This window comes from Notechis scutatus, chromosome 4, assembly GCF_049901735.1.
Source record: "Notechis scutatus isolate UNSWTSFEM ecotype Mainland chromosome 4, rNotScu1.2, whole genome shotgun sequence".
NCBI classification, from domain to species: domain Eukaryota; kingdom Metazoa; phylum Chordata; class Lepidosauria; order Squamata; family Elapidae; genus Notechis; species Notechis scutatus.
Genome location: NC_142012.1, coordinates 116095141 through 116109862, shown reverse-complemented (window position 1 = coordinate 116109862; position 14722 = coordinate 116095141). Strand labels below are relative to the sequence as shown.

Genomic DNA, 14722 nt, shown 5'->3' with positions numbered 1-14722 from the left:
ACTTACTGATTTTTATATCTCATTTTAATATTAGCCTTTGTAAGTACTGCCTCCATATATTGCAACATCAAATGGACAATGTAAGAGAGTAGACAGTGAAAGAGCTTGAAAACATCATTTTACCAATATATTTTTAATCCCTAACATGAACATAAGAAATTATAACCCATATAGAAGACATCATCTTTTTAATCCATTCATTTATTTGAAGATCACACTAAATGCAATGTATGAATTGATATATGTGGTGGAAACAAAATGAAAAGTGTGGTGTACAGTGTACAGTGGTGTGAAGTAAATTTAGCTAGATTTTTTCTTTATCTACCTTTAATTTTTTTTCCTTTACTTATTTTTTCTTATTTTTGCATGATATTATTTACATAAACCCAAGCACTGCAATAGGTCACGTATACTATTCTAAGAAAGCCATACAACCATGTGATGCAGAAAATATGGTATATGAATTTAATATATTAATATAGTGGAACATATTAATGACTTCCTTGCTAAGGATATGGAGAAACCTTTCTCTTATCTTGCCATATCAATGAAGGAAAATAAAAATACTATCTAATAAATTCTTACAAACAGCTGACATACCTAATCTTTGCATCTAGCTGAACCTCCAAATCTTCATTTCATTTTATTCCAAAATTCACCATTTCAATAAGTAGCATGAGGTACAGAATGTGGTGCACTAATGCAAGGGAATCAAAAGTCCTAAACTACAAGAGGAACTACTACTCATAATATATAGACTGAAACCACTGTTTTAGAAGCAGAGTGAAATAGAATACATGTGAATACATTTGATTGTTACCTGATTAAATTGATCTACATTTTCTCTTAAAGTGCCAAGAGAATGACTTGCTTTTCCCTTAATTTCTTTTTCATATCTTTGGTGATACTTAACCTAAAAGAAATCATAATAAAAGAAATGAGTTTATTCTGACATTCTTTTAAGTCTAAGACTGATTGACTAATTTCTATATAAATGTGCAAAACATAAAGAAGTAAATAATGTACAAAAAAGAAAAAAGTGGAAGAAAAGGAGAGAAAACATTACCTACATTACAATACATTACAATAAATCTATTGTGTATATTTTGTGTAAAAATGCAAAAAAAGAGCTTGTGATTTATGGCTTTCATGATTAAAAAGGAGATAGAAAGAAGAACACACAAGTTAAGAGAGAAAGCTTAAAATATAATTTTGCAGTGAAGAAATTGGAAACCACATCTGTAACTTTTTTTCATTTTTCTCTATTTTTCTTCAATTGTTTTGCTTTCTTGCACTTTTTGCTTTCTCTTTGTTTCTTTTTCATTTACATTAGTGTATACTGGTGATTATCTCCTTTTCCTAAAACTTCCCAAAAAATCATATTTTTTAAAAAAACAAGTAGCCAATGACACTGTTCTCACATCAGCCAAAAGATTGATGAGATTGAATTTAATTCCTTCCGTGACTAAACATAAGCATTTGCAACTAATTCGTATATCTAGGAGTGCCATTTTTCCACCATTCTGGGATTAATTTGTCCTTCTCTTGCATCCTAAAAATTATTTTTTTAGCATAAATGTTCCATAGTAAGGATATCTGTCCTTTCAAAACTAGGGTGCCGTAATATTTGTAATTTTTCCCACTGAAGAAAATCCTTAATATTTAAAAAAATGTGATACAGATATAGCTTTGATTTAGCATGACTTACAGAACATATGTTATCTTATAGACAGAATGTGTTCTATTCATGACTTGTAGAACTTACATCACTAGCAAGTTCATTGGCTCTTTTAGCAATCTGATAAGCTGGTGTTATCATAGCAGGGAAGCTTCCTTTTCCTCTTTGTTGTTCATACTCTTCTGGATATTTAAACTGAAAAAAGTCAAGAATGTGTAAAGCTATAGCAATAGTGCTATAAACCCAATTCATATAAATCATGGCATAGGTTAATATATAAAACAATACATATAATACAATACATATTGATTGAGTCAAAATTAAACAAGTCACATAATTATTTTACATGATATATCAGTCTAGCTATAGAAAAATAGGTAAGAAATAGTAAGAAGACCCACTTTATAAATTTTCTTTACACTTACATCACTCATGAACTGGCCCCCAGACGTTTCATGAAGTATTTCTGGAGTATCCATAACACTGCTGAATTTGGAAACATGCTCCTTATGTCCCTGTTTGTATTCCACCTAGAGATGGAAAGAAGACAATATTTATTGAAAATAAATAAATAAAGATCTTATTTCTTGCTAGTAAACATAAAAGGGAAGGAATGGATTTTCATTTGGTTTCAGTTTCTGAAAAGTATTATATTTTGGATTGAAATGATTTATTCAACTTCTGTACCTATACCTTTATAGTCTGTTTATACTTGGTTTGATTTAGGTCGAAATATATGCCCACTCTTCTTTTTTCTTTTTCTTTTTTTAGAGCCTCTAACCTGCATAATTGGAAATTCTGAAAATTACCATGGAGAGCTGAGTGTAAGATTTTATTATACACCGGTGGTACTCATGGACTAAAAGGTTAAAAGCACTGATTTTTGTTTTATTTATATAACAGAGATGTCTACTATTCTTATGTCATTAATACATTAACTTGAAATCCTGTATTTTTGTTAAATAAATTGAAATAAATCAGAATTAATTACACTTTCTCAGGGTGAGTCTTTAAATTGATACAGATTATAGAGTTTTAGTTATTGTCTGATTCCTTTATCTTGGTACAATATTTTTTGAGTTATTCTCAACTATTAAAGTTGAATTTATTGGCTGTTTAGACATACATGAAAAAAGTTCTAGACAGATCTGAAAGAAAATCTACAAACAAGACTTGAGTGATATTTAAGGCAAGATAGAAATGATTAAGATGACTACTTAATATAAGATCAATTTGTAATTTGAAAGAAATAAAAATTATCAATATTTGTACCACAATATTCTTTTAATAGTCAGAATCCTGAACACATTTCTTTGGTAAGGCCAGCCTGTAAAAAAATTTCTGTATACATTACAAGTATATATTAAGATAAATTGATATAATTTTGCATACTTTCACCTTAATTGTTCAGAATCAGAACAATCTAAATCAGAAGCAGAATTCAGTTTCTCTTTGGGTTTTCTATTATTATAAGACTCTACTATGGTATTGGGATGTATGCAGGTATTGGGATATATGTATGTATGGAATTCACTCTCAGTATCTGTGCTTATGTCAACAAATGTGCATATGAGCAAGTGTGCAGAATACTGGACCACAACAAATATGAAAATGAGGTAATCAGAATTTTAAAATAGCATCTAAATTTCTTTTTTTTACAAAATTTTAACAAGTCCTCTCAGTATTATTACTTTAGTTGGACTCAATATCAATTAATTTATTTATTTTCCAAGTCATCCCAGTCCAGAAGGTTCTGGGTGGCTTAACAGAATTTAAAAACAACAGTATTATATGACCAAAAAAAGTCCATAAAATAGCAAATGTTAGGGGACCAAAACCATCCTTCTGCAACCTTAGCAACTCTTAAGGCATCTCAACCAAGGCCTGAGGGAAAAGCCTCAAGGGTTTCAAACAATATTTAATGACAAGTACAGTGTGAGCTATACAGTTTTCTAGGTGATATTATTTCATAAGACAGGTGAATATGAAGTGCCATCTTGTTTTGATGAAAGGATGTTGAACTTACATTCTCTGGCCTTATTTGTCAAACCATTATGCTGATTTTATTCTCCACAGGCCAATTAATTGCCAATGATGTTCATTTTAAAACATGGACATGACAATGGATACACAAATGTCATATAGCAAAAGCCTGATATTAAGGAAAAAAGTCCTTCAAAACTCTATGGAAATTCTGAAAAGTTTACGGGATAGAAATAACTATTTGTAACATTACCCAGTTTTTAAGCAATGATAATTTTAAATACTTTGATACTCAACTGTTAAAACATTTTTGTTCATATGACAAAATAAATGCATTTATTAATCAAAATGCTATATTAGTTTGTTTTGTTTATTTATTAGCAAACTTTATATAGTCACCCATGTCATGAGAAGTGACTCTTGGCAGCATACCAGTCAGAGACTGAATAGACACATGGTTGGCCAAAGAGTAAATATGCACATACACATACACAGAGAGAGACAATTTTATAAGAATTGGATTAAATCCTTAAAGAATTCCCAACCACTATCATCCTATCCCATAGCACAATTTTAGCTTAAATTGGATAAATAAATGAAATCTCATTGCTCTCTCCTCAAATACATTCCCAGAAACTCACATCACTGGATAGTCCTATGGCCTTCTTGGCAATCTGATACGATGGAGTCATAGAAACTGGAAAGCTTCCTTTTATGTTTTGCTGTTCATATTCCTGATTATTCTTCAGCTAGACAAAACAAATTGTATGCATTTACACATAACCATCAAATTATTTCCTCTAATACGTGATTTATTGGCACCTAAATTTGCATTGGCTTAGAAACCAGGAACCTCTGAATTCACTTCTAGTCTTGCTTTTGGACTGGTCTTAGTCTTAGAAAGGATGTAAAAACATTTCTGAAAATGTTTCCCCAAAAAACCGCTGGATAATATGTCCAGTTGCAGAGAGTTAAGGCTGACTTGAACGCATTGACACAATGCCTCAGAATAACAAGATACTTATGTATATATGTGTGCACTTGTTGGACTAATCAATGCGTCTGCATGTCTGCACTTCTTTTTCACTCTCTCTATATATGCATGACAGTCTAATGGAGTAGATTTATATGTGTTCCCTATATGTAATGCTCATGTGCTTCCGCTTTCCCCTTGTGTTACATTGACATGTTTTTGTTGTATGTGTGTACTGGAAAGCATATGGTGAACATAAACTGGTCTAGGGTTATGTGATGGTGAAGTAAGAGAAAAGAGTTTAGAAGCTGCCCTTGAAGCTACTGTCTAAATATCCTTTGATCGGGATACATTTGGTGAATGCATTTTTCTTCACAGAAAAATAATACCCTGTTTCTCCAACAATACGGCCTCCCCCAATAGGAAGTCCCAGCATGTTTTATAGGCATGAAATGAAATTTCATCCCTCCCCCCAAATTAAGGCCTACATTAAAACATGCGAAATGGGGGGGGAAATGGTGGGGGGGGCTTGCTGTTAGGAAGTACTTTTGTTGCACACCCGGATATGGTGCTGCCTGCGTTGACCCTGATACAAAGTGCCCCACCAACGCTGAGGTCAACATCCAAGCCATCATCGCCCGCCCTAAGATGCAAGGGGGGGGAATTAAGTCACCCACAAAAAGACAGCCTAGCCATTTTTTCGGGGCTCAAAAAAAATTAAGACCTGGCCTTATTATATGAGAAACACGGTATTTCTTTTACCAGTTTCTCAGTTTTCAGAGAGCTGTCCTGGAATGGACAGAGTGCCAACTCCGTTTACAAAATTTATTTCCATTATTCCATTTGACAAGAAAGAATAAAAACTCCAAGGATTCTGCATGATACTCATAAGCAAGCTTATTTTTTTAATTGAAAAAAGAGCAGAATTCAGAGTTTTTAAAATTTTCACTTCTTTTGTCTTCATTATAACTTAATCAGAAGATTTTTCCAAAGTCATGAAATAAAATACTGAAAAAAGTCATCCATTGCTCATTTTCTAGTTAGATTTAAATTACCATTTCTACCAAGAGATTTTGTTACTTACTTTCATTTGTATCATGTCTTTTTTTCCACAAGTTTAATACAACAATTTGATTCCATTGATAACATTTCATTTAATTTAGACTGATTGTTCAGATTAAGAAGTGAATTTTATGATATAGCAAAAATTTCAATATGGATTATTTTCACATATAAATTCAGCAGACAAAATGTCACAATTATTTATCAAACTTAATATATTGTCAACTGTTGAAATCTTATTAATAAATAACATTGATTAAATACAACTTCATGGGATACTATTTTAAAATTTACACTGGAATAAGACAGGAGACAGAATGAGAATTAACTGTGAATTTACATATGATATGTAAATATCACCTCTGGGTAATTAATTATAATTACCAGGATTCTAAATAATTTTAATAAAACATTACCAACAAAAAGTTATTTCTTCTTTATAATCACCTATGCTTTTAAAAAAACCTTTGTGGTGAGATGAATACAAGAAGGAGAAGCTAATAGAGAAGAAATTATTTCTTTAAAAACAGATATACAGTCACTGAGGTTCAAATAATTCTTTCTCTATCAGTTCCATACATTGTTGGCAATGTACAGGTAATTCCCCTATATTTTAAACAAAGTGAATACAGTCTCTGAAGGCTGTATGTGAAAGGAAGAAAAAGGATAGCATTTTATTTCCACATATTTCCTTAAGCTAGTTAGCTGAGGAGCTAAACTTGCATGACAGATCAATGTCATAAAGTAATGATTAACTTACATCACTAAGACTTTTCTGTGTTTGTGCTATCTTGATCATTTCCAACTGTGGGATAGTTTCTCTATGCCAAGATTTGCTTTCATTACATACATCATGGTAGGTTTTCTAAAAAGAATAGATGTATAATAAGAAATTAGTAAAAGATTACATCAATTTTTATTAGGTTTCCAAAAATGAATTAATTTTCTAAGTTGTATTTATAAATAGAAGACTGGATGTGCGCATATCTATTTTATGTAAAATATAAAATCAATTTTACACTTTTTGATCTTATTGCTTTTGCATAGGATCTGAAAATATCATTTCCCCTTTTCTTCTGTTTATTCACACTGAACATGAAGAGTGAATTACATAGAACTGTTTCTTATTTTAGTGCCAGGACATTTCAGCAAGCTGGATATAGACTAGAATGCCTAACCAATAAAGTAACATCCTAATCTTCTCTGTCTAGTACATCTGCCAGAAATACAACATTATGTAATTGCAAGGCAGTTTCATATTTTGTTTTTGATATTGATGAATTTGATATTCATGAATCTAACTATAGAGTCTCTCTTTAAAAATTCAGCAACCAATTTTTTTTGTTTACAAACATATATCCCATAACTACAGCATAGTTTGCTCAAATATCTATATGTTATGCATTTGCGGACTCGAATATAAATTAACCGCATGGTCTAAATTCACATAATCACATAAGCAAAAAGATGGCTGGCTGCTGTTGGTGATATTGTATATTACATAAATAAGTCTCAATAGAGTTATCCTGTAAGTAAAAAATCACTTTGAGTTTCATCTTCCCTCTCAATTACTTTTAATATATGATAGAATTAACTTTTTTCTATCTTTAAAATGAAATTATAAATATCTAACCAAAACAGCTGAAGATGAATGTGACATAAGTATAAATAAACATGAAATTCTTTATGCCTCTACTCAGAAGTAAATGCTTTGCTTGCAGCCAGAAACTACTCAGTTTCTTATCAAGAAAAGCACATGGATAGACAAGATAAAGTAACAATATAGGGCCAGACAATGGACTCTTTGGATAACACTCAAAGAAGAGCAAGGCATCTTCTTACTCAAGGCACAAATAACCAAGCTCAGGTTATCATATTTTGGAAACATTATGCAAAAACCCAGCACTCTTGAGAAGTACATAATGCTGAAAAATATGGGGCGGGGGAGGGTGTTAGGAATGTAAGTCACCTAACAGTTATTTGGGTTGGAAATATATAAACTAGGGTAGACATTTTAATACTGTATCTTCAAGAGAATGCTATAACTGTAATTGGGTGTGGTTTCTCAAACGGCCATAAGATGGAGCCAGAAACCTGGGTTGTTTAGTCTCAGTGAGTTTCTGTTCCTTTTGTTGGAGAGTGTTGCCGTTCCTCCTAATGACTGTTACTGATCGTTGATGTAAGTCTGTTACTGAACTGTTTTTAATACTGGACTTTGATATTTGGATTATCCTTAGACTGGAAACTGACTGATTTACCTGTGAATGACTTGGACTGCTTATCTTGGACTGTGCTTAAACATTTATTGGAAGTAAAAACCTACATTTACTGTACAGTGTATCTGTGTGCTGTGTGTGTGTATTATTCTTCACCACTCTCACTACGTCTCCCTGTATGCGCTCATTCTCCTAATGGGGAATTACCTCAACAGGGGGCATGCTAGAAACTCAACTATAGCAACAAAGGATGTGCCATTGGGAAATCTGAACAGCCAGGTTTCTGATCTAACTATCTGGTGGCACAAACAGTACAATAAAACTGTGAAGAGCTGAAGTCTTTGTGAACCGTACTCTGTGAAAAGTATTAAGTCTTGATGACTTAAAGCTTAAGAGCTTTTTACCTGACTTATTTGTTGCATTTTCTGCATGGCTTCCATGTCTCTAGATTTTACATCCCAGTGAAAAACAGACTTGAATTTCTCACCCTCTTCTCTATATTTAACCTGTATAAACATACAGATTCAATTGTAATGAATAAAAAAGGCATTGTATTAAATAATAGCTATAAAGCAACTATACATTATCTTAGTGTACTAGAACTTGAATTTTCAAGTTCTTCAGTTTATACCGTATATTTCGAAGAGACATTAATCAGAAAGCACAGGTTTTAAGATTTAATTTTAGAAAAGATACATAAGACAGTGCAAATTATATTTAATAAATTTTAGTTATTTTATTTAAAAAATTACCACTTCATAATTTGGAAATGTACATAAAACAGTTGACAACAGAACCCAATTTGCCAAGTAGAGTACTCGGTACTGCATCAGACCAGATTCCATCCTTTTCTTCACAAGGTATCCTAGCATATGATATTTGCATGTGATCCTAGACTTTCTAGAAACATTATATACCTCACTATTTATCAGTTTCAATGCCTAAACTAAGATATGCTTTGAGATTTGGTGCCAACGATTTTCAGGCTAGAGGTTCTGGGGAATTGCAATGTGCATGCCAAAGCTGTTCTATTTGATATTTTTAAAAAACCATTGATAACATGATCTGCAGAAATATCTTAAGAATCATTATCTGAACACATGTAGCAGATCGTATACTAGATCTGATTTACTATTGGAAATGTCTATCCAGAAGAATTATTTTTTTATATACTTTTTATCCTATCAAACATTTGGAATTTTTTACATGGTCAGATTCAGCAGTGATTTCCATAACAACATATTGTTCAGTTGCATTAAGTGACTGCTAAATAGCAAGAAAACAGAGTTGGAAGAGACTTGTAGGTCATCTAGTCCAACCCTCTGCTCAAGCAGGAGACCCTATACCATTTCCGATGTTGTATGTAAATTCCAAGAAAGTGGACAAGGGTCTCGAACAAATCTTGACAACCACCACTGCATTCAATCCTTGTCTATTTTGGTGTGTTTGGACTTATAAGAAAGGAAGAGATAGTTAAGTTCTCAAGATCATTAATTTTGCACTTTGAAATAAGTTGTTTTCAGACTTTCCTCGGAAAACATTACTCTGTCACCTCAAGTAGTAAACTATAGACTTCCTTGGGAAAAATATTGGAATGTGTAGCTTTCTATCAACTCTAGGCATTTTACATGAAATTAATTTGATCTTCTTTAATTAGCCTTCCCAGCTTTCTTGAGACAAAAAAATGGTGCTGTTATTTCTTTTGGACTTCTCAGCACCTTTTGATAGTATCTATGACAGAATCCTTCCAAACTGAATAAGCTGGATGCTTACCAAAATAAATCTTTCATTTAAAAAATGACATTGTGAAAAACAGCTCTTATAAACTCCCTTTAAATTTTCTCTTAAGCGTCTTCTTTTTTTTTTTTTACTAAATAGAGCAGGATATCTTCTATATGGCAAAAGGAAAGGAAAAGTAATTTCTGGTTTTTCTAGCACTCAATTTACTGGAAGTAACAAGATATCCTATCATGACCTTCAAACGAAAATAGATATTGCTTTTGATTCCTGACTTATTCCTGACCAGATATTTCATGCTCAGTTTAAAAGAAATATAATTGTTGTTCTTGTGAAGGTTTGTGAAGGGATAATTCAGAAGTATAATTTTAATTTTTTGTCAATATATATAAGAAATTTCAAGAAATTACCCGAGAAAGCAATATAGAATGACAGTCATAAAGCTGTAACAACAATGCCCATCATACTTCAAATGAAATAGAAGCATCAAATATATATCTATATCATACATACTACATCTGCAAATGTCCCACGCTTACTCAGGAATAAGTCCAGTGAACTAGGAGAATTTATATCAAAGCAAACACATATTGGATTGTAGGAGGTATTTCCCATTTCAATAGTGAAAACTCATAGGCAGTACAAAAAGAACCAAAGCCAGAAATTTAGAAAAGCTGTAACTGATAGCACAGTAATATTTATTAAAAGTATTTGGACATATTTCAAATTATTCTTTTTGCTGAATAGGGCGGAATGGTATCTAGCAAACTCCATACTGTTTTACCAGGTTTTCCCACTGCAACTATGAAAAACCCATTTGACTTTATATTTCTGCTTAAAATAGAATACCTCAGGGTCAATGTCAAATTCAACAGAAAAATAATAGTTTATTTTTAAGTTAGCTAGCAACTTGGAGAAGTAGAACAAATATAAATTTTAGTGGAAGGAGTGAAATTGTTATTTCTATAGTTACCTAAAAAAACAAATCTAATGTTACAATGTGATACAAAGCACATCTTACCTCACTTATTGCTTCAGACTGCTTTTTCACATTCATATTTATTGGTGTCTCAAAAATACTTGTGAATGTATTGTTTCTGGGGTTATGTCTATGAAAGAAAAGAGGCATAATTTTATAGAATTATTATCAATAATCTCTAAAAGAATAGCATTCTTTTAAATAAAGATACTCATATAATCACCTGACATTTAATTGATCACTGAACAAATTCCAACTTGAAAAAACTGGGGGAGGGTGTTTATTATTTAACTTTGGCAACAATTGATACATTTATTATAAGTGTAAAAAATGTAAAAAATGTAATGATTATGTTTCAGGCACTGAATATTTAACTTTTTAAATATCTGGTGGGTCCCAAAGCATAAGGAGCACTGTTACCTTCCCACTGCAGTGGTACATAACAGCACTCTATGACATCATGCTTGCCATATGAACACGGAAATGTCTTAACACAGCACTGGCTCAATGGGCTTGAAACGGAGGTGAGCATCACCCTCTATATGAGCAACAACTAGCAGAATAAATCTGCAGGATTTCCTTTTTTACCTTTTAATGAAGCATAAAGGAAACAACTCATTTGATATTACTAGGAAATACAACACTATATGTCTCTGCTCTTAATCAAGATGTTGGGCCTTTCTCACTACTCTGAGTTAAAGTATCATCCAGACATCCTTTAGTTATCATGAAACCAAAATAGCGCTAAAATGTGCTAGCTCTCCTACTAGTCTCTATTGTGTCTGTATTGCATCTCTTCTGAGTCACTGCTAAATGGTGTTCTAATTTGTGAGAAGGCCAGGGCATTATTTTTATATCCTGACTTTGCCAACATCCTTTTTTCCGTGTGTCATCATACAGCAAGGAAAATGTCCTCTCATGATGGCACTGTTACACTGAGATCAGAAGCCAAGGACCTGAGATCTGAGCTATTACAATCACTATTCCCAGGTGTCAATAACTATTCCCAGGTATCTCAGGACTTCGCCGACTGAGAAATAAGTGGCTGTCAGTCCATTGCAATGTAAAGAGATGAGAAAGAGACATGGGATTTTAATTGGGGATTCTTTTCGTTGCCTCTCTCTTAAATCAGAGAGTTTGTCTTGTTTTTTTGTGATATTCAAGGAACTAGCTATGATAATATATTTCTAGTGGTTTTCTAATGCCTGTATTAAGAGTATACTATCAAGGCTAAGTCCTCAAACCTCTACCTGTGAGCTTTCTAATTCAGTTAGTCTTGATGGTGCCTGATGTGGGAATGGGTTTAAGAATGGCCTAACTTCTCTAAGCTGGTTTGTTTGCCCATCCCGTTTGGTCTTTTCTCAAATTAAGCTAATGAAATATCTCAGAGAGTCCTTCAGTGCAGGACTGATTATATGTGCCAATATAGGAAGTGAAGTCAGGAAAACAGAATTGTGCCAGTTCTGAAGAACTTATTTTAAAAGTGACCAGAAAATACTCATTAGAACTGCTGATTTTTAGGGCAAAAAATGCTAACAAAAGCGATAACAATGTGACACATTATAGGCATCCATGACTAAACTTGAAACTTCGAAAGTTATGCATGCGAACTTTGAAAAATATTTACCAGTCAGCTTGGATTTAGAAAAAAATACATATAAAAGGATGTGCACAATATTGCAACATTCTAAAACATTGTTACTTGTCATTAACTGCACTTTAATGGCAAGTAACTCTAGACAGTTATCTTCCCAGAGAAGGTATTAGTAGCTACAAGAGGGATAGAGAATATCATTTGGCCAACTGAAGAGTCTCAAATCAGGCCTACTAACACAAAGTGGTCCATTTCCTAATACAATTTAGAATCACTCTAATGCTTCCAAATTAAATAATCCCATAGGATTGGAGGTGATTTATAGTGAGACTATAGAACTAGAAGTATTAACTTTTTTCCTTTGATGGAAGAGGAATTTAAAAACTAAAAAATCAATTGTTGCTAATAACTGCTCTAAATTAAGAGAACATATTTTTTTCTGGGTTAAGATACACAGTCCAGTGAGTCTTCAAATAGAATAGGACTGTATTGCAAAACAAAATGGGTAAATTCAAAGACAAAAAGAAATCTAATTTTGAGTCTATTTCAATGGCATTTAGATTTAAATTAAACTAGGCATAGGTGATTATAATTATCTTCCAGATATGCATGGAATTATTTTTCTCTTTTATTAGAAATGACTTTCAGGTAAAAGGGTCTATGACAACCAACAAGTTGTCCCATGGTGAATTTGTTCCATGGTGAATTGGTCGTGGTGAGTTGATCATTGCAAATTTGCCATGGCGAGTTGTTCCATTCTCCTCTGAAACTTCAGATAGAGGCACACAACTTGGAGTTTCAAGTTGTGTGCTTTATATAAACTGAAAGTTTTAGAGTGCACCTATTTTGGTTTTTAATCTAATAACCAATTATAATTCTGATGAACTATAATGCTTGTCATATTTTGAGCAGGCTGGTTGGTAAATCTGTGAGTTGTAACTCAACACGTCTGGAGATTAGAAGGTGGGAGAAAACAGAACAGCCTGGTACTAAGTAAACAGTTACTGAATACCCACTGGATATAAATCTAATCGGGCATTTTGCTTTCTATCCTACTCTTTTAAATTATCATATCTTCAACTGTACTTTTAAACAGAAAACTTAGTTTTAATGCATAATGTACTGTATTTGTTATATTATTATCATTAATTCTATGAACAGGTTTTGTTTACCTCACAAATGAGATGCACTTTATTGACTGACTAAACCAGTAATATCTGAAAATCATCTGAGCAACAATATCAGAATTTAGTTCAATTGAATGCATATATATATATATATATATATATAACAGGGTCATATAATATTATAAAACAAAATTGACACTTGACAATACTTACACTTGACAATATGGCCTTTTCTGGTGGCTAACAAAATTATTTACAGTTAGCATCATCTTACAAACTTCACAGTGAAAGCAGGCTTTATGCCAGGTCTACAAAAGCAGATAGAAATAGGATGAAAATTATTTGTTTTAGATTTTTTAAATTTAGTTTAAAAATTTGTAACTATTTTTTTCCTGACAATTTAATACACATGAGGTATGTTGTAAATCCATTTCTCCTTTAGAATCTTAAAAAAACAAAAACAAAGCAGTGCAACAAATTTATCAAATGTTCAATTCTAACTTGGCCATCCAATGGTTATATTGATTAGTATACTTTAGGACAAGTATATTTATTTGAACAAAAGTTACTAAAAGTCATTTCTTCAAGATATCAGAACATTTAGAATAATGGTAGATAGTAATTAACCACTAACCTGATCGATACAATTAATCTTCTCAGCAGGATAGACCCCATAGCCACACCTGGCACAAGATTGAATATTCATATTGAAATTATATTTAAAAAATTAAAAATTCTGACGGTCCAGTAATATACAAAAATGCCTTGTTTCCTAAGACTCTCCAGTCTGTTTGTGCTGTGCTTCTGAGTTGCACTCAGCTGTTGTCTGGCTTTTAAAGCTGTCACTTACTAAGAGGTTATTTTGGCAACTGTGTTAAGAGTTCACAGAGGGAAAGACATGCAAGAATTCAATGAAGCCTTTCTCTAAATAGATGAGTGAAGTCAGAGCGAAGTATCTTGGTCATATGAAAATGAAGGCTATCTAATTGGTAATATATAAAATAGGAAGTTCAATGCTCATTTGTCAGAGTCCAAGGTTTGCCTTCTAAATATATTTCAGATCATCTTCAGATTATTATGTATTCACTAAGAGTCTATTAAGGAAAGCACAAAAGGCCAAAGCATTTCAGAGCAGAGACCGATTCCCAAGCTTTCTTTCTTCTCCTGCCCTCTGTCCTATGCAGATGTAAAAAAAATACCTATTGTTTTTCATAAAGTATGGCACTGTATGGCACAGAAGTGCCTGAAAGAAAGATGGGGACCTATTTGTCCTCATCTTACGATCACAATTGAGCCCAAAATTACTGTTTCTAAGCAAGACATTTGTTAAGTTAATTTTGCTTCATTTTATGACTTTTCTTGCCACTTGTTAA

General features: G+C 32.5%; 1 protein-coding gene across 3 annotated transcripts in view; it reads right to left on the bottom strand.

Annotated features, from left to right (window-relative positions):
• The window catches only part of NRAP (nebulin related anchoring protein), a 66896-nt gene extending 52580 nt beyond the window's left edge, over positions 1-14316 (bottom strand). For 2 of the 3 annotated variants that reach the window (XM_087964525.1, XM_087964527.1), the window contains exons 1-9: positions 13984-14316; positions 13563-13657; positions 10671-10758; positions 8317-8418; positions 6457-6561; positions 4303-4410; positions 2104-2208; positions 1766-1873; positions 821-913 (exon numbers count right to left, since the gene is read on the bottom strand). In XM_087964525.1, the coding sequence (XP_087820651.1) occupies positions 821-913; positions 1766-1873; positions 2104-2208; positions 4303-4410; positions 6457-6561; positions 8317-8418; positions 10671-10758; positions 13563-13657; positions 13984-14055 (876 nt within the window). In that variant the 5' untranslated portion in view covers positions 14056-14316. The remainder of the gene's footprint in view (positions 1-820; positions 914-1765; positions 1874-2103; positions 2209-4302; positions 4411-6456; positions 6562-8316; positions 8419-10670; positions 10759-13562; positions 13658-13983) is intronic. The other variant, XM_087964526.1, reaches the window with a different exon arrangement.
• Between the last annotated feature and the right edge of the window lie 406 nt (positions 14317-14722).